The sequence below is a fragment of the Perissodus microlepis genome, chromosome 17 (assembly GCF_051167445.1).
Source record: "Perissodus microlepis isolate ML-2025 ecotype Zambia chromosome 17, ASM5116744v1, whole genome shotgun sequence".
Classification (NCBI taxonomy): domain Eukaryota; kingdom Metazoa; phylum Chordata; class Actinopteri; order Cichliformes; family Cichlidae; genus Perissodus; species Perissodus microlepis.
The window spans coordinates 5,853,006-5,877,759 of NC_140477.1; the positions used below are offsets into that span (position 1 = coordinate 5,853,006).

The 24,754-nt window shown below is 39.3% G+C and overlaps 1 protein-coding gene across 1 annotated transcript; it reads right to left on the reverse strand.

Moving 5' to 3' along the window:
* Positions 1-8,590: 8,590 nt before the first annotated feature.
* il17rel (interleukin 17 receptor E-like) lies at positions 8,591-21,206 on the reverse strand. Its single transcript, XM_084911023.1, has 18 exons — positions 20,996-21,206; positions 19,594-19,621; positions 17,944-18,093; positions 15,784-15,890; positions 14,903-15,017; positions 14,532-14,576; positions 13,982-14,121; positions 13,502-13,573; positions 13,353-13,407; positions 13,074-13,237; positions 12,288-12,332; positions 11,175-11,232; positions 10,844-10,989; positions 10,217-10,276; positions 10,070-10,127; positions 9,510-9,617; positions 9,061-9,117; positions 8,591-8,964 (listed from the first exon to the last, which is right to left on the reverse strand). The coding sequence occupies exons 1-18, from the start codon at positions 21,095-21,097 to the stop codon at positions 8,843-8,845; spliced, it is 1,632 nt and encodes a 543-aa protein (XP_084767149.1). The 5' UTR covers positions 21,098-21,206; the 3' UTR covers positions 8,591-8,842.
* Positions 21,207-24,754: the final 3,548 nt, after the last annotated feature.

Consider the following 24,754-nt stretch of genomic DNA (forward strand, 5'->3'; position numbering starts at 1 on the left):
ACTCACCCCCTCCTTTCCTGTGCTGAATCGTAGCGTAAACGAATCACTCAGGACTCACTCACCCCCTCCCTCCTGGCTCACAGCTTCTTCTTCTTCTTCTTCTTGGTTGGCAACCAATGTTAAGGCGCATTACCTCCCCCTGGCTCACAGCTCAGTGGACATTTAGATGAGAAAATATATATTTGACACATTTGAGGGAAATACTAATAAAATAAAATAAAAATAAATAAAATAAATGTTCCCTTTAGAAATTTTTTTGCTCTTTTTTGCTCCATAAAATTAGTTGTTTTTCTTTTTCAATCACTCATCTTAGCAGTAGGATATACATGACAAGAGAAACAAATTAAGTTTGAGTGAAAATGTACATTTTTTGCACTCTGGTCAACTGACTCAGTGACTCAAATGACTCAAAAACTGCGATTCACTTTGATGAGTGACTCATTCAAACTCGATTCAGTAAAAAGAATCAAATTTACCATCACTACTTTCCACAGCCATACCCGCGACCTTGTGGTTGTTAGTTCACATTCATTGGTCGATGCTTAGCGTCATGTGTCCCAACATCCAATGGCATGTCACATTGTTTTCATGGCCATGCCCTCACCCCAGGTGCAGAGGCCTATTTCTGTTCAGGAATGTTGTGAATACTTTGAGATTTATGTTAATTGCAATTCCTACCTCTACATTTATTTTTTTTAAATATATAATTAGCACAGCGTGGCCGTGCAATGTTTTATATGTTGTTTTTTTTTAGTTTTTATTCCTATTAATTATATTTTCACTTGTTACCTCTGAATTAGCCCTGCGACAGACTGGCGACCTGTCCAGGGTGTACCCTGCCTCTCGCCCTATGACAGCTGGGATAGGCTCCAGCGCCCCCCGCGACCCTGAAAAGGATAAGCGGAAGCGAATGGATGGATGGACCTCTGAATTATTGAAACAGACCTAGATGACATAAAAAATTTTTATTACATTTGAATTTAACAGATCAATCTCTCAAATAACAGACAAATATTTGTGAAATTATGATACATTTCTGAATGTATTTTTACAATCTAAATATGCATATGTACAAAAAAATATATTTAAAAAACAAGAAAATTGTGTTTTATTACATTTACAGTGATGTTATGTTATTTTACATTTGACATGTAAAATCACAGTCTATTTATGTAAATTTAATGATATTCTAGAAAAACAGTACAAAACTGTAAAATATACAGTAAGATACTTTTATATTACTTTTTTTTACAGTGTACACTAGAACCCCAACCCTATCCCTAATCTTAAATGGGTTATAGGCAAGTGGTAGAATAAGAAATTTGCATTCAAATTAAGTTTACTGTGGACATAAATAATGATGTTGTATGTTTAGGAAGAATTTGAGTGAACCATTTAATGTAACTCCAACTTGACTTGTTGAGACTACAGTTTTCCTCATTTTCCATCACAACGATGATTCAGTGGTGGATGCTCATATAAAATATCACTAAAGTCACATATGTATAATTAATCTCTAGTAATATGTCCCTTCTTCCCAAATCCGGGGTCTGCATAATGGAAATGAGATGAGATATACTATATTCAAATCAAGCAGGCATGCAAATTGCTTATAAAAATATTTCTGAAATAATGGCTCGCTTCCAGGAGCTCACTGTATTCCAGCATGGTACCGTGATAGGATCCCACCTGTGCAACAAGTCGAGTCATGAAATTTCCTCCCTGCTAAATATTCCACAGCCAACTGTTAGTGGTATCATAACAAAGTGGAAGCAAATATGAACGACAGCAACTTAGCCACAAAGCGGTAGGCTGTATAAAGTACCAGGGCGGGTTCGGTGGATGCTGATGTGCATAGTGCGCAGAGGTCATTAACTTACTTCACAGACAATCGCTACAGATGTACAAAATTCGACTTTAGATTAACTCAAGAACAGTGTGCAGAGAACCTCAATGAATGGGTGTCCATGGCAAAGCAGCTGCATCCAAGCGTTACATCACCAAGTACAATGCAAAGTGTTGGATGCGGTGGTGTTAAGCACGTCTCCACTGGACTCTAAACCATGAATCATTAATGCTACTATTATTAATGCTTTAGCATTTCAAGACAATTTGGATATCTTCATGCTCCCAACTTTTTCATCCATCCTTTTCCATCATGACTGCTCACCAGTGCACGAAGCAAGGTCCATAAAGACATGGATGAGCACGTTTTGGTGTTGAGGAAATTGACTCACCTGACATCTGTGATGACTTACAGCGAGCCAGGACTGTCATGCCCAGCAGCTGTCTGACCTCATGCTTCTGGAACAATGTTCAAAACTTTCCAGAAACATTCCTGAACGTTAAAGATAACCTTCCCAGAAGAGTTGAAACTGTGAAAGCTGCAAAGTGTGGACCAACATTATATTGAACCCTATGGGTTAAGAACAAAATGTCATTCAAGTTCATATGTGTGTGAAGGCAATATAGTGTATCTTTAAAATGACCACCTTGGGCACATAGCTGTGGTATTGAGTACCTACATCTTCTTTTAAACTATTTATTAATAAGGAACCAGACAGAGAAAGGGTGGCCTAAAGGAAGGGTGAACTGAGGGGTAAGACACACATAAGGATTATTTTGAAATGGACAGAATGCACATACAAAGCTACTCGGGACTGTCGCATGGCAATCCACACAGGATCATGATGCTAAAAACTTTTTTTAAAAACTCAGAAAAAAAACTGGCACAGGTCATAGTAAGGTCTGTGGATTGTTTCAGCTTTGGGGAGCTTCCTTTTCTGTTGATTAACTAATTTGCAAAAGTCTCATTGTCAGTTTTCTCAAAATGAAATAAAAATTACATCCACGTCAGGAGGAACCTCAGCCTTTAAGGAAGAGCATGCACTAACTCCATCAAAAACACTGATGACAATTTGTTTTGTCATTATGAAAAGTAATGATTCAACATGCATTGACTCGGTGTTGTTTCCTCATTGTAGCTGCTGATGATAAACAGAAATTGCACTAGATAAAGGTCACGCACATCACAATGTAGCACGTTTACACCAAAAAAGGAAGCGTTCCTTGTATATGCAGGGAGTGGGGACAAACATGGCTTTGTTATTTATTTTTTAAAATATATTTTTAGTTTTCCAGCCATCACGCGAAAAAGGATAAAAATATCTTTTCAATTTCCCCCTGCTAAGTAATTTCCAAACAATTTTCGTGTTGTACGACCAGCCGAATATTTTGCATGCTTACATACTGCCTGATATTAATCTAACAGGAAAATGTGCCCCAGTATATCTGAATGAAAACACTAGTGCATGTAGCCTTTTAATGTAACCAAGTTCCTTGTGTGTCTAATCGTTTCCACAGGATGGATATATGACTATCGTATATGACTTTCGGTGTAAGTATTGCACAGAGAGGGCTCTGTTCTGTTACTGGTACTGTTTTGAGCAATGTCATTTGCGTATGAAAATCACAAGGAAGTTCGAGAAACATTTGGGTAGTACAGACAAGTGTCACTACAACAGAAACTTTTTTATTATCATAGCTGTCCAGGATGTTTGGCTGCTTTCCAGGCAATCTTTAAGAATCAGAAGTCAAGCCTGTTAAAACAAAAGCCAAAGTGCTCCTAGAAGAGTCTTGCCATGGCTTTATAAATATGGGATGGAACCACAGCTTTTCTTTAAATGGTTTCTGGTACATACAAAAAAAAATTTGAAGAATGTCCCTAGTTAACAGCTTCAATAATATTTATCACAATTGCTGACATGAGCAATGTGTCTGTGTCATCCCACAAGTGAATACCATCCTAATTCATTTCATGTTACCTTCATTTCAATTTTATTTTGATACCACCAAATCACAACCGCAACAGTTGCCTTTAGGCGCTTTATACTGCAAGGTGAAGACCCTGCAGTATTAGATGGAAAATCCCAACTATCGGATCATCCCCTATGAGCAAGCACTAGGCAATAGTGGGAAGGAAAAACTCCCTTTTGACAGGAATAAGGCTGCAACAGAGCCAGGCTGAGGCAGCTGGGAAAGTCTTAACTAGCTGAATGAGCACATTCCTTATACTTTTTCTTCCTTCTGCCTTCTAACTCTTTCCACACTATTTGAGTCGGATATGTGTAGTTCGCGCCACTGGGGGAGATCAGGAGTGCTGATGAATCACCGTGTGGGTTTACGTCACTGTCAGATAACATTACAGATGTGTTCTGGGTCCAGCTGAAAAACTAAAGAAGATCCCACTAACCACAAATCTGAACGGATGATGTGTCACTACCTAAACTTGTGGTTGCTTCGCATGTGAAATAAATCAGCAGTGAAGTTTACCCACACTACGGCACCTCCCCCAGGTTTCACTTCAGTAATCACACAAGACGAATTTGTTCACTTTTTCTCAGACATTAGCAGGGAGATGGGAAATTTCCAAGATTTAGACAAACAGGTAATGCTGACCTACGTCTTCTACTTAAAATCTAAGAAGCCTTATACAGGCTGAATGAGAGCTAATGTTAATGTTCTTTATTAGTGCTTTATTAATGCTTGTTGCCATTCGTATATACACACCATTACTACTATAGAAGCCTGTACTATGAACAACTATAGCAGTCAAATTTGGGTGTTTTCTGACAAAAACAAGCCACGGCCTCAGACTTGTTAAGTAAACAAAACATTCAGTTGGCTAACTTTTACCAAGGCTCACATGTTAACAGAAGCACATTCTGGTCCTTGTGACACAAGAATGCGAGGCTGTGGCTAAAAGGACTATCATATCGTTTATACTGATACCAGTATAAATTAAAAGTGTAGTATGACAATAACATTGCTAGGAAATCCAGGCATATCTGAGAGAAAGAGCTACATAGCGGTTAGCACTGGCCAATGCAGTTAACGGAGTTAGGTTAATGAATGGTTCTAAATTGCCCGTGAGCGTGAATGGTTGTCTGTCCAGGGTGTATCCTGCCTCTCACCCTTTGACAGCTGGGATAGGCTCCAGCCTCCCCTGCCCCCATGACCCTGATAAGGAGACAAGTTTTATGTTAACCAGACTCTAGACTATGTTGAACACTATAGAGAATAACTCTATTGAACTTAAAATAATCATGGACAGGATTTCCACCTTAATAAATTACTTTCTGTTAGCATTAAGTATTTTTGCAGGACTAATGTAATTTGCATATGTTGGATCAACTCAATTAAATTAAGTTGGACTCAACTGCAGTAAATACGTAGATTAACTAAGTTGGAATAACAGGATTGCATAATGCTAAAATAAAGGAATTTAATCAAAAGGAAATCCTTTCCATTATGTTTTTATGTTCATTTAGGTAGAGATTTTGGGAAGGGGGTGTTTGATAGGTCTGTTAAATCTACTATAGTACTGTACAAAATTCTTGACCCACCAATCTTTTCTTTGTATTTTGTTTCCAACCATAAGCCAAGAAAGTGTTAGGTTTAAATTGTGAATTGTCATTTATACTTAGAAATATATACTCATATATTCTTAGAGTTTTATAATCGATTGCATAATGATAGAGGTCTGATCCTTAGCAGTCTGCAAAGACTCTGTGTGCCTCCCAGAGCACTCTGGGATACACACACATCTTAAGCTCATGAGAGAGGTCGTACCTTCTCTTACTGATTTATACGATGAGAGGACACCTACTCTGTATCTGTGTAAGTATAAGAGCCCTTTGTTTAGGTGGACCGCAGGACTCCTCGTACCAGCAGGTCACAGTTCTCTCCCTCGTGCACGAGATCAAACAAAGAGCGCTGCTTGGTGTCCAATGCTTTGTGCCGTTGTAGTAGAATTGTCTCGTTCCAGCGGTGGGTCTGTGCCAGACAGACCCAACAGAAAGAAACTTGAAAAATGATATTGAGCAATGGTTTTCTAGGTTTTCTGAAGGTCTTGCAACGTTTTTTTTCTTGTTACATTGGCTGCTTGTCACTTCCTTGTATCTTCCTTATCAATGGAATGTGGTTTTTGGTTTTTTTTAAGCCACTTAACTTTGACCTATGAATGACTGGAGGATAAAAACAGCATCTAACTCGATCAATGTTGCGCCTACGCATGAACAACAACAAAGGACTAATTTTAAATTGGATCCTTTGAGTATTTTTTTACTAGCATCCTGTTACAAAACCATATCACCTGTTTCCATTCACTTAGTTGAATCTTCAATGGAAAAAAGCCAACCATAACAGGTTTGACAGGTTAAAATAATATTTTTCCAAACAGCGATTTTCCTATTAGTTGAAAACTTGGCATATCTCAGCATTATTTGTCCTTAAAAATGCTGAGGAAAATGGACAGAAGAAAGTAATGTCCTTAAGAACATAATAGTATCATTAAGCTCATGTGTAACCGGTGTGATTCTGCGTTGTGTCTGATAAAAAAGGTAAAAGAAAGAAAGACCTCCAAGTAAATAATTTGCCCACTCCAGCTCCTACGACCAAATGCAAACAGTGGGGAAGAGGGTTAGCTCAACCCACCACAGCTTCCAAGCTAGCAAGGAGTATATATTCATGCTAGCATTTATGGCGCCTAAAACACATTTATGATACACACATACTACACACTTATAACATCTAACAAAAACAGGCTTAATTATGACAATAATTGAACTAAAATCGCAATCATAAACATCAGGGTGTCTAAATATGAATTATGTGTGTTTTAAGGTGTTGGAAAGAAATGACACCCACCTCTCCCACAGGGGAATTGTAGAAAAAGGGGAGAGGCAAAAGGGGTACACTGTATTTATAGGATTGCACCAAAGAAGAAGAAGAAAAGAATGAGGAGGGGCTCTAACTGATAATGAACACAACTACAGGCTTGGAGGTCTTGAAAGTCAGGTATAAAAGGAGCAGTTTGGGGGTTTAGAACACATTTTGTGTAATTATAACAATGTGATTTATGACCCTGTTACACATGCTCTCAAACTGTTTGCAGCCATCATTTAAAATAATGCCATCTGGTCACCGCAGTTATCTCTAGAACCAGAATTAACTCCTAAGGACTCCAGTTTCACTTAAATATATACAAGGCCAGTGTTTTGGGTGTATGAGAGGCCATTAGCATTTTCTGGCTGTTCTTCAACAGGAATCTGATGGGAGACGAACATGCCAGACAAGCTGACACTGGCTCTGATTTCTGCGCTGAGAGTGAAAGCGTATGGAAACAAAGTTAGCATCAGCCAGTAAAAAAGCCTTGGCATTATTTTAGGGTATTTACTAGCCAATTTTGTTGCAATTTAGTGTCATAAATAAAATTGAATTGAACTGATTATTATATAACAGATATGTTTCCTTTTGCTTATCTTAGCCAATATATATAATGTGGAAGAGTTAGGGCGCAGTGTGAAAACATTTCCTCTTCTTTAGCACATTATCAAATAAAGCCCTAGAGAGGAAGCATTAGCTCCTATAATGTCCAGTTTAGCAAAACAGGCAGGTTGGACAGGTGAAAAAGTTGCGGCACTCACCAGACAACCACAATACAAACATATGACTTTATATAATGTGATCGATTACCGGAGATTAAATAAACAACGGTAACAGTAACATTGACCCATATACACTGATGAGGAACATTTATCTATAGAATAAGTTCTGTTACCTTTGATACTTTATGTTCAGGCTGCCATAGCATGTAAAAGAATAAAAGCGCAGAGTCACAGTGGTATTTTTGTAATCTATTTGGTTGGGAGTGAGAGGATGTCTATACTTGCCTTTCTGCAACATGCTATCTAGATATGAAAAATAATGAGCACATGTCGTTAAAATGTCAGAAACAGTGCTTTTCCATTACCATGTAGAAACATCACTCGGCCTTTTTGTTTATTTGTGTTTTTAACCACAGCCAAGATTCATTGATGTGGAAATATTAATTACCTTACTTACAATTCAAGATGACATGGTGCAACAGCCTGCATGTTTTGACAGACTGAAAAAGTACCTGCAGCTAAAAACGTAATTGATCAACCAGTTTTTGGCTGTAGAGCAACAAAATGTGGGCTGCCATAAAAAGTGATGCATTTCAAAAGTTGCATTGGTGTTTTATCTACGGTTTTTATATACATGGCAATTATAGTACATCTAATAAGAAAGTAATTGACATGCTCATCATCAGGTAATGTGTTGATGATTTGTTTTTTTACTCCAAGTGAATCAAAATATATTTTCTAGGTGAATGGAAATTTTCCTCGCTAAAGGAAGTTGGATTAAAGTTAAAAGGAAACACAGCTATCAGCAGCTCTGGCTCATGTGAGCAGGTGCACAAGCAGTGACATGGAAACTTTCACTGAAAACTGGGAAACAAGCTGCTGAACATAAAGAGCAAAGTGTTTATAAAACTGTAAGGACATAAATAGATATGGAGCAGCAAAATAAAGTATAAGGCTTGTAAGCTTTTGGTGTTGAGGTGCAGTCGGTGTTAATGCAAATGTATTGCGATTATATTAGATATGACTTTGTAAAAGTGAAAACAATGTTGTGAGGAGTTAGTTAAAAAAATAGGGTTAAATGATATAATAATGGTGCATTTAAACAATAATTAAAACAGCATTTTGTTTTGTATTTTGCCTTTTTTATTGAAAATATACATTTTGAAACAAAACCTTTGTAGCTGCAAGATTAAATGAAATTTTACCTTTAAAACAACTTTCTCCCAAACAAACACAACCACACAAAATACATTAGCCAGTAACTAGAACAAGCATACAAACCAGCACCTCTGCAGAAAGCTACATACCGTTTGAAATGTCAGTGCCTACAATATATACTGAATTCAACAGAGAACTTAGTTGCTTTTGTAACATCTTTATGCCTCACAATTTGGTCATTCAGAGAGTAAGTTGGCCTTCTCGTTGTTTCCGCACTGCGGTGAATCAGGTATGAAGACCCCACCGTGGACAACCGGCTGAGTTTGTAACACAGACACCAGACAGGTGGGAGGAGGATCTGCAACAAAACAGGAAATATGATAAGATATGCGCACGGGTAAAAGAAAAGAAAATCTGTATGGTATGGGTTAAGCAAATGAAGCCATAATCTTACCTATTTGCTTTTCACCGTTACGGACTCCGGTTATTTTCTGCTTCCTTATCCGATGCACTAAAATAGAAGACGGGGGAAATGTGATGAGGAAGCAAATCAATAAAATGACAAATTCCGTGGCTGCTTTTCATTCAAATGTCGTCCGAATGCAATTGGATGCTACTGTCTATCCATCCATAAAGAGAGGAAGCCAAATTTGAATAATCAAACATCTAAGATCGAAAGGAAAAGCTAGAAATGAGTGTTAACATTAGGACATTATTAACCAGCCTAGTTTACTGAGGCAAACTCAGCATTTACTCCCTTGCAAAGAGTCAAACACGAAGCCTGCACATACCAGAACACGCTGCAAAATCTTTGAGTTTGATGGGCAGGCACTGGAAAAGGGCCTACATCACAGTATGTCCCCAAATAAAATAAAATGGTAGCCAAATAACTTTTCAACCTACCTGTTAATAGGACGTGAAGCACCAGAGTGACACATATTACTCCAAAGAGGCAAACACCAGTCAGCACAAATACCCAGGTCAAGTCTGAACGAAGAGGTGATGAGTCACCTGCAAAGAAAATTTACAGTTTGTTAGATGATCCATCCGGTTTGCATCTTGCTCTTCTGCACTTTCTCAAATGACTGAATCCCCAATTATGTGTAAAGGAAAAACTGGTACTTCTTATTTTCCACAGAACCTTTCATCTTGAACATAATAGTATCATTAAGCATTGCACGCACAACAAAGCATCCTTTTATTTTTCAAAATGATGCCAAGACACCAAACTTCAGATGCATTTGCAATTATCCCACCTCAGAATTCCCATGGCAATAAACGCAAGCTCTGTTACTGTACTGGAAACCGTTTACATTTCAAAACCGGTGCATCGCCTAAGGTTTACAAAATTTTATGAGAAAAATAGTAAAGGAAAAGTTTGGTTAGACTACACAGGACTGAAGCAGAAATGAAGAGCAGAACGTATTTTAATGGGAAGCAGCTCTAGCATAAATCATACTTACTGCACAGCTTCAGACAGTGGATGACTGTGGCAGCATGCTCCACATCAAGCCTTTTTACCTGTGCAAATAAAAAGGATATATTAAAGCAACAGTCTTTTTTTAAATAGGAAGTGCAAAGAAGTCAAAGGATCTACTACACAAACATACCTGAAGACATGAGTTGCAGGATGCCCCTTTCAGGTTTAAATCAACAGCTTTTTGTTTCTCCTGAGAAAAAAGACAAAAGATATGAAATTTTTCCTGCAGGCGATATGGAAGTTGTCATGGTTTCTGTTTTTTCCTGTTTCTTTGATGTGATAATAACCATGATGCGTTCAGGAGAAAGATATCTTGTTGCACACTAGGTCTTGCTAATCTGTTGACAGATCTCTTTTGATTGCTGGAAAGCGTATTGTAAAAGATGTAATTACTACCCTTTTTGTTCTGTTGATAGCAAATAACTTTTAAAAGTCACGACACCTTCGAGAAAATGTGAAGTTTCCTAGCAACGAAAAAGGCAACATGCAATAAACAGGGATCATGTATGACAAAAAGTTGGAACACAGTCTGTGTAAGCATGCTGTGGCAGGCTGCTTCAAAAAAAACGCACACATAGGACGTTTTAGTGCAAAAGGTTATTGCATGCAGGCAGCGAACAGACATTTGTTCTTCCACTCTTACTTAGACTTATCAGATCTAATGATGAGCTAGAACTCTGTCGAAGAAATCTGCAACAAGATATGTTTCTATTTTTTTTAAAAAGTGCCATCTGCGATGGGAATGTGTTGCACCTACCACCTGCACGTTGTGTGTTTCAATGGTCTGACACTCAGGGGATCCCTCGGACTTCACGCACAACTCCACAGAAAAGTTTGCAGAGATCTGTGACAGCATCTTCACTTCTTCACGCCCCTCTGTTCTTGTTGTAACCAACTCCCATGCTGAATTTTTAAAGATATCATCATACAGCACCGCCATGCATAAAGATTATTATCATCATTACAGACATCCATTATAGAACATGTGAACACAGTAGGGTCAATACATTGCCATAGACCATCAGAGCATCGCAAAAAAATACTCATGATGTAATTAGCAAAAATTTGAAGAAAATAATAAGTCACACCTTGGAGTCTCCCATCAGCAAAGGGGCACCTGGTCCAGGACTGAGAGCCTGCAGTAAACTGATGAAGACAGAATAACATTTTTGAGCGTTCTTCATCGAGCTGTTGTATCAAACACATTACTCTTAGTTTTAAGAGAGCTTACTAAAATCATTGTTGCACACCCATAGAAAATAGTTCAACAGTCTAATAATGATACTTCTGCTTTGCGTTTAGGACTCAACTCTCACTTCTGAAATGCAGATTTGATCACAACTTCCTGTTATTGGCTCAATAACAGGAAGCTGATATAATAATAACAAGAACTCTAGTATTAAATAAATACATGTTGTTTATTACTGAGTTAGTGCAAATGCAAAAACTTGCATGTGTAAGAATTGCAACCCAGCAGCATTGCTTCTTGTAGGCAGTTTCCTGCTTTTGTAATGAAGGGTATGGATAATTAGAGCCTCCTTGTCTGAGTGTTTGTGACCTGGATTGTCGTTAGCTTTCTGAGCCGGAGAATGTCAGTGGGCATATTGGTTTTGTTTTTTAAAAATGATAGCAAAAATGACAAACTCATGGCATCAGAAGAGTAAACGATGATATCATGGTATCATTATCCAGCTTTTTAAGCCTATTTGGTTGTTAATTCTATACGTGCAGTCTTTAAGTACCAGGGACCATCAGAATATACGTTAGTTTAGGTAATGGCTCAAAATAACTACGCATAGACAAGAAAGAACTTGATAAAATCCTGATAAAATTAAAACATAACATGGCACATAGCATGCTATTAAGATAGCCATAGAGTTTTTCCATAATGAGTCAGATAGCTTAATAAGCCAACTTACTGCAGTAATGTCACATACTGACCAAGAAATTAAATATATCTTCTCAATCTTAGCATTTTTAAAGATGTCACACTATACCAAGATGATCTCAGTCATCTGAACTGTCAGGTCAGTTCTGATATTTGAGTTGCATTATGCTAACGTGGTGCAAAGGTCATTTTGTAATCAAATACAGAAAGCAAAAAAAAAAACGGTTTTGTTTGTTTCACTGTTGCTAGCGTATCAAGTTATCATGCCCTAGTGAAATTTGTGGAACGAAAAGAGCGAAAGAAAGATTGTTACCTTGACGCACAGTCGATCATGGGGATCCACCTTAGAGAATGCTATCTGAAAAAGTATTAAAGAGGTATTTGTGAATGAATCACAAGTTCTTATAAATAAAGAATTGCAGTTACACAAGTGATGACCTAAATCATTAGCCTGGGTGACTCATATTGTGTTTAGATTCAGAGAGCTATATTTGTCTTTCAAGTGAAGCATCTGCCTAAGTCTTCCCAAGTATCCCTTCAGCCTAAATGTCTTGTGTCAAAATAAGGACTCCTTTAGGGTTTCCCTTCATTCTCCCGATATACTTTATATGTAGGTCTGGCTTGACTTATATAAACAAGAAACACAACTCAACATTTATGTTGTGTTAGGAAAGTCTGGAATGAACGCATGCTCTTGGTTTCAAGAGCTCCTAGCTATAGTGTTCATGTGATGACACCTTAAATAGTGAGTACTTTTATGTGATCGTTTGAGGCTTCCACCTTTTAAAGAGGTTACAACTGCAACTACAAGCTACATCTGAAATCAGATCAGTCATGATTTTCCACTTCAGGCTGACGTGTCCGCATTTTTTCTGCATTTTCTGTGACTCATCTCTCAGATATGACCAGGCACCTGACTTTCAGGTTGTTCAAACCTCTCTCAAGCCTCTCCGTAAACTGAGTGAGAGTTCTGGCTTGTATGTGTGTGCTCATGTGCAATGTTGCCTAACAAGGGCATCGGCTTAATTACACTTAAGCGATTTGTAAGGATAACCAAGCTTAAGAAAGCTCCCTTTATAAATATCCAAAAGGTGTGTACCTTTTCTCTGGTAACATTCTGGGAGGAGTGTGGCAAATCCACACAGATGCCATCATCTCTCATCTGACACAATGCAGCCGTAGCTGTAATTGGGCAAGCAGGCTCCCATAACAGAGTCTCCTCCAGTGGATCAAAGGTGATTCCAAACCACAGTTCCTCAACACCTGCAGGCGAATGAAGTCATAGGATTTTGGATGGTTATGATACACTGTCAGCTTTCAAATGCTACAGCACACACTGGCAATTTTCTCATCTGTTTGAATGAACAATGGGACTCACGGTCTTTGAACGGGCAAACCTGGACTCTTGGGGCGTCCATCACCGCTGACCAGCCCTGTGATGAATTTATCAGTGATTATTGAAGGTCTTTTGTGGAATTTATGGCAGAAACTGAAACCGTGATTAAAGACCGGGAGTCATAGCATTACCTCAATGCAGAGGCAGGGCAAAGGTCGAGAGTATGGGAAGGTGGCACTCTTTATGGGTTGCTCCTTCTTTATCTAGAAAATGAGAACAGCTTTTGATTATTTGTGGAATGACTGTCTGGGTGGCAGTTAATGATGGTTCTTGGGTTCACTGTGCACATTTTGACTTTTGATCCTTACTGTTTCAGTTGTCCCTTTGTTCAGGGAATACTGCGCTGTCCTGATTGTCAGTTATATGATCGTTAAGCAATTTATTGAGTGAGTACATTTAAATTTAGAATCACACAGGGAATAACCCAATGACTCACTTGGGGAGGAAAGTCCACAAGTGTGGCTTAGACCTGTTAGGCTTTTCTTGAACTGTTACATAATGGAACATTACCCCATCTCTCACAGATCTCACTTTATATATATTCATATTATTGAAGAACACAAATAATTGCACTGATTCCATTCATATTTATTACAATAAGAGTCTCTCACCAGCGTATAAGCCCCTGTGCCAGAGCAGATGAAATCCTTTCGGCAGAGTCGGAGGTGGTAGTTGTGATCGTTAAGCATGTCTGAAACATTTACGCTCAGCTCCTTCTTGTCTGGGTTTACTTTGTACGACAGTCTGCCAGCTGAAAGAGACGTGAAACAGACAATTAAAACGAAAAATTAAAAGGTCCAGTTGAATAATTCAGTTACATTTTATTTATATAGATATTACATATATATTTATATACATATCACAACAGCATTCACCTCAAGATGCTTTGTAATGTAAGGTAAAGACTCTACAATAACACAGAGAAAACCCCAACAATCAAACAACCCTCTATGAGGCAACAGCAGGAAGGAAAATCTCCCTTTTAACAGGAAGAAATCTCCAGAAGAACTAGGCTCAGAGAAGGGCAACCGGTTTGGGGTGAGGTGAAGAGGACAAGCCCTAAAAATGCATATATACTGCATATTTGATATTTTATTTCACTCCACTGCATTAACTAAAACATGTAAGGAGAAAGCAGATCCCGAGCATATTTACACTTACTGATGCATTCCGGAACATGTCTTCTAAAATCTTCATGACTGCATCCTGTTGAGAAAAGTGAAGCACTTAAAAAGAAACAACTCATGTGTGAATAAATTCCTGTCATTCACGTGTCATCACGCATGTGGGAGTAGTTTTTACACAGTACTCACTTAAGATATTTACATTCTTTGAATCACTGACATTCATCATTGCAGAGCAGTGGAACACACTACGAGGTTTCCTGTTTTTTTCTACCAGTTACAAGGAAATACTTGGCAGGGCTGGTTGTGTAACACTGTTTATTAGTCACCCATGGTTACAGTCATATTCCCTTGAGTCTGTGTTTGCATAATTATGCAAACACATGGACAAAGTGCATGTAATCCTACCTGGAGTATGATAGGTGCTGGTCCAGGTCATTCCACAGTAACTTGGGACTGTTGTCACTGTTACTTGCACTTGTTGGTTTGGAGAAACTTCAGAGCAGTTGTTCTCAATTTCAACCTGCAGGAAAGAGGCAGGTAAAAGCACACAAGCTGTCACATGTCTGTTAAATGCTGCGCCGTATAGAAATATGCTGAAATGACCACATCCATTTCAGAAGCAGTTGGAAAGCCAGTTAGCCTGGCCGGACCACTGTTGTGTCTTCCTGAGAGACCTGGAGACGCCAGCTAGACTATGGAAATATTCATAGGCACGGTGATGCTAACCACATTGAACTGTTTATTTCCTCTGTCACTGTTTTCATTTTACAAAATCATCTACAAAGTGGGATGTGGCTCTAAACGCGAAAAGAGGACACGCCACAAACCCGGCAGCAATCAAAATTTTGGTATGTCGCAAAACATTATCATGCTTGATGATCTTTCTGTTTACAGTTTATGTGACACACCGATTCCACCCTCGTGGGCATCAGCTGGGGAAGGCTTTTAAGCTCCGTAACCTTTGTGAAGGTTACAATGGCATATGAGTCAGTTTTCCAGTGACCTTTAAGAGCAAATGGGATCTCCCAGATGTGTGGAAAAATGTCATGTATTTTTCCTGACCGCAAGACGAGAGGAACCCGAAGGACATCGAGAGTTGCCTCATCAGCAAACTCCCCGATTTGCAGGAAGGGAAAGACAAAAGAGGGCAGGAAGGCACTACTGGGTTGGCAACATTTGAGTGCTACACACAGCACATTTAAGAGAAAAGCTACTCTAGCATAACACTCTGGATTAATTAATGTCCCACAAACACCCAGCGATGCCAGTTGTGCTAGGGATTTTACCTGCAGTCCAGACATCCTTTCTCTTGATGCCCTTGTGAAGCTAAAGGTTCTGCACCTCGTCATCATCCCTGCGGTTATGATACAAAAGGACACGCCGTGGATGGAGTCTGTGGAAACATAAACCAGAAGATGTTTTGAAGTCGCTGTAGCAGTAACCAGCACCAGCCAGTTAGCCATTCAAAAGGTTTTTAAATGGTTGACTGGGTATTTTGGTGCAGGTTGGCACTGTTTAGGTGCCATACAGGAAGAAGTTATTTAGGTACTTTTTTTTTTCTGAGCAAAGGGTTTCCTTAATTCCAAGACAGATAGTCTGGAAATCTACCAGGTTTACTGTATTACGCTGTGCACATGGATGGTTGTGTCTGATAGTGTGTCTTCCTGTGTAAACCTTATCAGACTGTATGGGTTGTCAGCATTATCAGGAACATGAAGTGTCAATTGGCATGTTTACCATGCAAAAGCAGAAGTTTTTTCATGGAAGCTCGTAGCATTTTATAAAATGTGACTTCCTTCAGCAAATGCCTTTAAGGTGTGTCATCTGTGATTATCATCTCTAACATCAGAGGTTTCTTTTCTGTCATCGTTGTATTTTTACTCAGTTGTATATAGCATTTGTATTCTATTTTTATCTTATTGTATATTTATTTTATTTTATTCTACTGTATATAGTATTTTATTTTATTCTATTCTGTACAGTTATGTACTGTATTTATTCTTATTGTATCCTAATTTTTGCCTCATAACTTTTGCACTGTCCACTTCCTGCTGTGACAAAACAAATTTCCCACGTGTGGGACTAATAAAGGTTATCTTATCTTATCTTATCTTATCTTATCTTATCTTATCATTAGTTTTCAGGTTGAGTTGACTACACCCTAAGAGTTCCATTTGGCACTTCCTTGTTAAGGAAGTTTTGAATAAGGAGAAAAGAAAACAACTGAAAAATGACCTTGGTCAGATGGAGGAAATTAAACAATATCACGTGCTATGTATCTGTTGGCATGAGTGTGTTAGGACAGAGGCATGGGCTCTGTTTAGTTAATGATTGTCCTCCAAAAAAAACTAAAAAGTTCTTCTATGTATAACTTAATTAATTACATGCGATAACTTCAGTCACTCAGCACCTCTTTGTCAAAGTTTCCCTTAACCTATACTGATTCACCACACCTATGTCTTCTGTGAAAACAGAAAGAAGATTTTGTGGTTTAACAAACAGTTTGGCTTTATTCTGAAAGCATTAATTAACAATGCTCAATCCTCCCAATTGCTTCCAAGTATCAAAAGAAATTCCGGTGTAGTGTTTTAACAGCAAAGTCACACCTGAAATGTACAGCCCATACCAGGAAGTAGGCTGCTTTAAGTGAAGAAGAGTGGCTGACAAAGACACCACACTGAACATGTAGAGATCAGTGTGACATCGGCCGTCCACAGACACCTCGCAAGACATCAAACAAGCAGGTACGCTAAAAGCATCAAAGCGGTACTGGGATTAGAGTAATGTGATTTCTGGGCATGTTTACATGTGAACTTAGATAAATCACTTTGGAAACCCACTTAAGCTGACTGCCTCTGGCACCAAAGCATCGTGCTCCGGCGCAGAAAAAGACCACACACAGTGTGCACACACAGGGTGATACACAGAGACAATGAAATGTTATAGTTGAAATGCCAGCATTAGTCACTTTGATTAAAAGTGAGATGATCTTTTGAAAGTAAGAGATCCAGAAAACTGTCTAAAAATAGTACAATAGCATAAGTGGATAACAGGGGCTTTGGGGGGTGGGACATAAAGGAAGGAACAAGTGGGAAAAGCAACCTGGATGGTAAACTGTACATGGAAAATGATTTGGTGCCAAACTAAACACTGCAACATGGAGCTCAAGTGTAAGTGGATTTTAATCATATAATAGCTGCTTTTAATAAGCGGCCAAACTAAATAATCCAATAGGGTGATACACTGAGACAGTGGTTCAGTAATTTCGCATTGCTATAAGACTGAGAGAAGTCAAAGACTAGACCCTGTGCCAAAGCAAATCTCTGTTCACCCAAACAGATTTTCATTCATTGCTTGAACTGTAAAAACTGTTGGCATTTTTGAGCACATGCATTTTATACAAACAGATATGGGACCATCTATTTTAAGCCATCACGCTTACGCACCAGCGATTTGCACCACTGCTTTGATTCCGAGCCGCAGCGAGCACTTCTGCATCCTCTCACACTTCATGACCGTGGAAAGGCTGACGTTGTGGAACACGGTGGAGGTGTTGAGACTTTCGGCGGGGTTCTCACATGGACGTGGAAATGAATCTGCACAGCAACGGGGACAGAGAAATATTTTTTAAAAAACGAAAAAGTTACACTGTGGGATGTGTGAGGAAAATGAAGGTGTGGATTTTGTGTACCAAATGTGGGTAAAAGGATCTTTGAAGTATGCATGTACTGGCGTTACGTATTTAAGATACAAAATATGAGTAACTGTATTCCGTTACAGTTACCGTTTAAAAGGTGGTATTCAGTACAGTTACTTTTTTGAAATAAATGGATTACACGGCGGTCTTTTCTTGTTTCATATGTTAGACTGTCCCCTCTCTATTTTTGGTAATTCCACGCATTAAAACGCTCTACTGCCTGTGTCTCAATCTCGCGGCCCGTGACACCCCTACTTGCGGCCCGCATAATGAAGTGAAGAATTTTTTTTTTTTAAATGTTATTCAAAAAATTTTGTAATATGAAAGCAAAAGGCAGAGTGTTACAGGCATAACCCTAAAGAATGTAGGTTCATGGGCAGGGTAGTCCAGTTGTAAGTAAATAATTAAGACTCAACTGAACACTGTGTTCGTGTTTTCCTCCGTTGGAGCAGCCTTTCAACGCCTCTCTCTGTCTCTCGCTAGCAAAGTTGACCCAGACAACAAAGTAAAGATAGTTTTCTGCTACGAGCCCGACATGAACCTGATGTATTAGCCAGAGGTCCCTTTACTACGGTTCAGAGCCGCGGACCTGTTTTATATACGCGCGGAATAGTTTACTATACGAGATCGCTGCAAAAACTGCAGCCTGACCTGATGTCCACCCTACTGATACTCATTTTATATTAAGATTTAAAAATCTGGTCGGTATTGGTATGGCGAGTAACACAGCAATAGTACATTCATGTAGTTGTAAAAAGCTTGTTAATATATTAAGTAATCCAAAGTATTCAGAATACGTTACTCTCATTGAGTATCGTAACGGAATACATTACAAAATACATTTTGGGGCATGTATTCTGTAATCTGTAGTGGAATACATTTAAACGTAACCTTCCCAACACTGTAGAGAACAAACCACAGCAGCGTCCCCACCTTTGCCGTCTGCTATACAAAGCATCTGAATTTCTCTTTAGCATTTTACACTTACACTCAGTATTTTGTGCAGAGATTACAGATAGCAGCAGTGCACTGCTTCTCAAGCTTATCGTGATTTTATCAGGTCTTATTTAGCGTGTGAGGGAGGGAAAAAATCGTTTTAATGCTATGGGTGGGGTTCATTTAAAGATCTTTGAATGTGGTTACTGTTTCTCACTTTAGTTCAGAGGCACGTAATGGTCTTCGTGTTGTTTTACAGACCTTTTGAACCCAGCCTTGAATTCTATGTTAAATGCTGAATGCAGTTGCCTTGGCAACATTGCAGTAAAATATAAAGGCAACAAATGCAGGCATTATCAGTTTTTCCTATTCGTCGGCTAATATTAGCTGAGTTATTGTGCAAGTAAACACCCAATGGGGATGCATGACTGCTGGTGTAAAGTGGCAACAAGTCTATACTCACAGCCTCCTTTGGTCTTGCAGTGAAGTCCCTGCAAAAAGAAAGAAAAGGAGAAAACACAGAGTGATTCATGACAGGCTCTTTTCTGTGAATTCTGTGTAGGAGTTTCATCAATAAAGTTACTCTTAACAGAACAAAGGTAGCAGCTCTGCAGGACAGGGGATTCCCAGACAACAATGAGTTTTTACATCCTCATTGCTCCTTTCAGGTAAGACTCTGCCTCTGTGTGTGTGTGTGTGTGTGTGTGTGTGTGTGTGTGTGTGTGTGTGTGTGTGTGTGTGTGTGTGTGTGTGTGTGTGTGTGCGTGCGTGCGTGCGTGTGTGCGTGTGTGTGTGTGTGTTTAACCCCACAGCTGGAGCACTGTAACACAGTTGTCTTTGGTTAATATAAATAATAATAATAATAATAATAATAATAATAATAATAATAATAATAATAATGAAGGAATGTGATTCACTGTGGTCTTTAAGGAATGCATCCTCGTTTATTCACCAGTCAAGTATATGAAACATATTTCATAAATCCTTGTGCCAGAATAAACAGTGCCTTCATTTTTATGTTGTGGGGAATGTGATTTGTAACCAACAACAGTTCCAAGAATTGTTTGTTGGATTGTTTTTTTAAGAAATGAAATCTTTTAATTCCATTGATCTACCACCCGTGAGGTACCTCACAGAACCTGATGATGTTTTGACTGTAAACACATCTCGAATTCATCTTTCAGAATTTTAAACGACTGTCACTGACTGTTTTCTTGCTACAGCGAGGCGCTGAGTTACACTATTAAGCGCTTACACATGTAGAAAGCTGAAATGATAAAGAGCTTTATCTTAACTGTACGCATGCAAGACAAGGGAGGAGAAAGAAGGAAAATGAAGCTTGTAAAGTTCAGGTCACTGAAAAAGAGTAAACATGTTGTGTTGACTATTCACCCTCCACCCAGATACATTTGCAGTTGTTTCCTCCTTGGGCTCCAGTAAATGATTAGATATATGTACCAAAGCGTGTATCACTACCTCCTTTAACAAAAGCTCAGCAGAAGAGGCTTTGCAGGATGTACCTTTGTAAAACTGTCTCCCAGTAGGTGAATCAGAGTGTCATTAACTGGCTGTCATGTGTTTTCATTCTATGTGAACTGAAGAGCCTTTGAGATTAGAATTGGATCATCAAAAATCAGATTTAAGTTTGATCATAGCCCCAGTAATGACCACAGCTGTAAGAGTACAGAACTCATTATAAACATCTGTATATTTCTGTTATTTTCACTCACTAAAAACAGCCAAATTGGCATATTAAGAAGTATTATTACACAAGTTCATCAGCAGCAGTGACTAATATCAGAAGTTAATATAGAACACAATAATATAAGCTGATCATGTGATTTTAGCCTTGTTGATTCTTTTACCTGAGAGCACCTCATACATGTCTCCAGTCCTGGGCTTTCTCCTCCAGCTCCAGTCAGACACAAGCAGCAGTGGACCAGGAGCAAGCCAACCCACAGGATCATTTTACTGGCCAGGTGTGGACACTGTCTTCTTCTCTCTGCTGTCCCTGTAATCTGTGCCTCTTCTTGTACTCTCTAATCTTTTCTCTTTTTTTTTCTTTTCCAGGTGGGGCTAAGTGATAAACTCAGATGTGGGCTTGATGTAGTTGAATGTTGAGGTTCTCTGGTTTGATGTGTCCTGGATGTGATGATATCCAACATGTAGCACGAACTAAAGGGCTCCAGCTGTTTTGTGTGGGAGGCGGGGCTCTCTGAATGAGAGCCAGTAGTGCTTTTCTTCTTCAGCAGCACTTTCCAAGATGTGATTTTTTTTGAAACAGTCCATGTCCCCACTGTACAAAACTTCTTTGGGATCTTTCTACTTATCTGTCACACTGTAGTGCGCTGGAATTATGTGGAAATGGTACTGAAACCCAGTCACCAATCCTCTCACCCACACGCCAAAGTCCACATGCTGTGACAGGATTTACTGGAAAGGTGCAAAATTTCACATCCCTTTTTTTTTTTTGCACAATTTCTTCAATTCCTATTGTGTATTTCTGAAAAAAGAAGTTTCTAGAGGAAACCCCTTTACTGTGGTTGCAGCAGTCCCCTTTTACTGACTGGGTATTAAAATTAGAAAAGGTAAAGCAGTTTGAGGACTATGGGAAGAGCTTGTTCTTAACATCTGACTGACCTCTTAAATACTTTCACTATATTTATGTTTTGTAATAATAACTCCTCACATTTCACTCCTGAGTGCGTGAAATAGGCTTCCTCTTGGGTCAGCGTTGCTTTCCCTTATTTGGGCACAGTTCTCAGAATTTAAATGAACTGGAAGCTCCACTCACGTACACTGCCATTTTTATCTTAGTCATTTATTTATCTTCCAGTTGTCTGAAAGGATGTGCTGGCATATTAAATCATTTACACATTGCACATTATTCTAGTCCCATGACAAATGGATGTCTGCTTATCTGCTAATGAGTCCTCAAATTAGCTGAATTTCTGTATTGCTGAGGGCAACTACTATGCTGTTGTCACTACACGCCTTACCTCAATCAGTCTTTACATTTTAATTTTGATCATCTGTTAAATTTTATTTATTTATTTTAAGTTTCAAAGTATGGATTACACATGTTTTTGCATAGAATCTATTACGCCTTCACACTTTTCAGGCCTCAAAATTCCTATAATGCTCTAACTCGGTGCAGTGAATCAAAAGTGACATGATAGCTTTTTCCCCTGAGGATGTACTCAACTTCTAGTTCTTACAGAGTTTCATAACAACTCAGTTAGATCAGAACATGCATGTTTCACAGAGGAGTCAGAGCTAGAGAATAAAGAAAGAGACTTGTTGAGGCAAACTTCCTGCTAATGTTAATACTGGGAAGGAGAAGAAATTACAGCTTTTCCAGCATATGCACGTTAATTCCTTGTTATCCGATAGCTCTAAGTGCAGTGAATCATAGTCCAGCTAAATATGGGTCAAGACAAGAGTTATACCTAACGTCTGGGAGAACAGCAGATCTTTTCTTTGTATTTTTACTGTAAGGTGTTGTCTTTCTTTTAAGTGCTGTGTTATAAAATAACTTCAAAGATTAAGGTCGTAAAAATGTTGAGACGGTGAGACAATTAAAGCTGACTATACCTGGCTTCTTTCAGTCTTAACTTCTCTGACTCATGACTCAGTGGGCTTAAAAACAAGCACTTTTATGGCATGAAGGCAAAACAACACGCTTTCCCCTTGGGGATAAAAACAATGAGTCCAGTCACACGTGACTCTAATAACAGATTATCAAGCTGCGTTGTGACAAGTATAGCGTTAAACTGGCCTGAGATGCGTAGGCGATCACCATCCAACACACCAAACTGAATGAAGTCAAATGAAGATACAAACAAGATTTTCTTGCAAATGGTGTAAAGCGGCTTTAAATGAGGGACAAAACAAAAGGCAAAAAGTTAGTTTGCATACATTGTTTGAGCTTCCTCGATGAAAGTGTTGGTACCGTAATGCAAATCTGATGAAAGAAGAATGACAAAGCTGCGTTTAAGATCCATTTATTGGGAAATACGTCTTTACAACTCTCGTCATTGTTTGACAGGAGAGCCATAAAAGACTTTGAAGTGTTTCCTGACACTGCAAAAAAGCCATTCGGACTTCCATGGCTATCCATAAACTGGCCCATCTACTTTTGAGTAACAGCTCTATCTGCTGGGGTTTGGTGTGTATTACACTACAGTAGTCAAAGGAGCTTGCAAAGAAAAGCGTCTGGACTTCTTTAAGTTGCTTGAAGACGTTTCACCTCTCATCCGAGAAGCTTCTTCAGTTCTAAGGTCAAATGGTGGGGAGTCCCAGATTTAAACCTAGTGGGAGTATCCCCCCACAGAGGGACAAAAGGACCCCCTGATGATCTTCTAATCGCCTGAGCCAAGGTGTGAAACTGGGTGTGGGTCCCAATCAGCCAGAGTTTCGGGTGAGCTCATTGTGAAACCTGGCCCCACCTTATCATGCGAATTCCTGAGGTCAGATGGCCCAGGATGTGAGTGGGCGTTAAGGCGTCTGGGGAGGGAACTCAAAACTGGATTATAGATGGCAGAGAGTTGGTGTCGTAAACCACCGCCTCTGTTTAAAGATGGTCGCTCACAGTGGACATAGATGGCTTCTTTCACTCTTCTTTCAAACCATCTGTCCTCTCTGTCCAAAATGTGAACATTGACATCCTCGAAAGAGTGACCTTTATCCTTAAGATGCAGATGGACTGCTGAGTCTTGTCCTGTGGAAGTGGCTCTTCTGTGTTGTGCCATGAGCTTGTGAAGTGGCTGCTTGGTCTCTCCAATGTAGAGGTCTGGGCATTCCTCGCTGCACTGTACAGCATACACCACATTGTTAAGTTTGTGTTTAGGAGTTTTGTCTTTGGGATGAACCAGTTTTTGTCTGAGCGTGTTGCTGGGTCTGAAATGCACCGGGATGTCATGCTTGGAGAAAACTCTCCTGAGTTTTTCTGATACACCGGCTACATAGGGAATGACAATGTTGTTGCGTCTGTCCTTCTTATCCTCCCTCGCTGGTTTCTGATCTTCTTTTCTGTGCCTCTTTGCTGACTTTAAGAACGCCCATTTAGGACAGCCGTACGTTTTGAGTGCTTCCTTTACATGCGTGTGTTCCTTCTTTTTTCCTTCAGGCTTAGAGGGAACATGTTCTGCCCGGTGGTGTAGGGTCCTAATTACTCCAAGTTTGTGTTCCAGAGGGTGATGGGAGTTAAAGAGGAGGTACTGGTCCGTGTGTGTGGGCTTCTGGTAAACTTCGATGTTGAGGTTGCCATTCTCTTCAATGTGCACAGCGCAGTCCAGGAAAGGCAAACAGTTATCCTTTGTGTCTTTCCTAGTGAACTTGATGTTTTTATCCACAGCGTTAATGTGCGCAGTGAAGGATTCCACTTCTTGTGTCTTGATTTTGACCCAGGTGTCGTCTACATATCTGTACCAGTGGCTGGGTACTCTTCCTTTGAAAGAGCCAAGAGCCTTCCTTTCCACTTCCTCCATATAAAGGTTGGCTACAATAGGTGACACGGGGGAGCCCATGGCACAGCCATGTTTTTGTCTGTAGAAGCCTTGTTGTATTTGAAATATGTAGTGGTGAGGCAGAGGTCTAACAGTGTGCAAATCTGATCGGGTGTG

Excerpts from the sequence above, each read along its gene's own strand:
- il17rel (XM_084911023.1), bottom strand. The coding sequence starts at position 21,097 with ATGATCCTGTGGGTTGGCTTGCTCCTGGTCCACTGCTGCTTGTGTCTG. Across the intron at positions 14,122-14,531 it reads ACATGTTCCGGAATGCATCA|CTGGCAGACTGTCGTACAAA; the intron begins GTAAGTGTAAAT and ends CGTCTCTTTCAG. Across the intron at positions 10,277-10,843 it reads AAACACACAACGTGCAGGTG|GAGAAACAAAAAGCTGTTGA; the intron begins GTAGGTGCAACA and ends CTTTTTTCTCAG.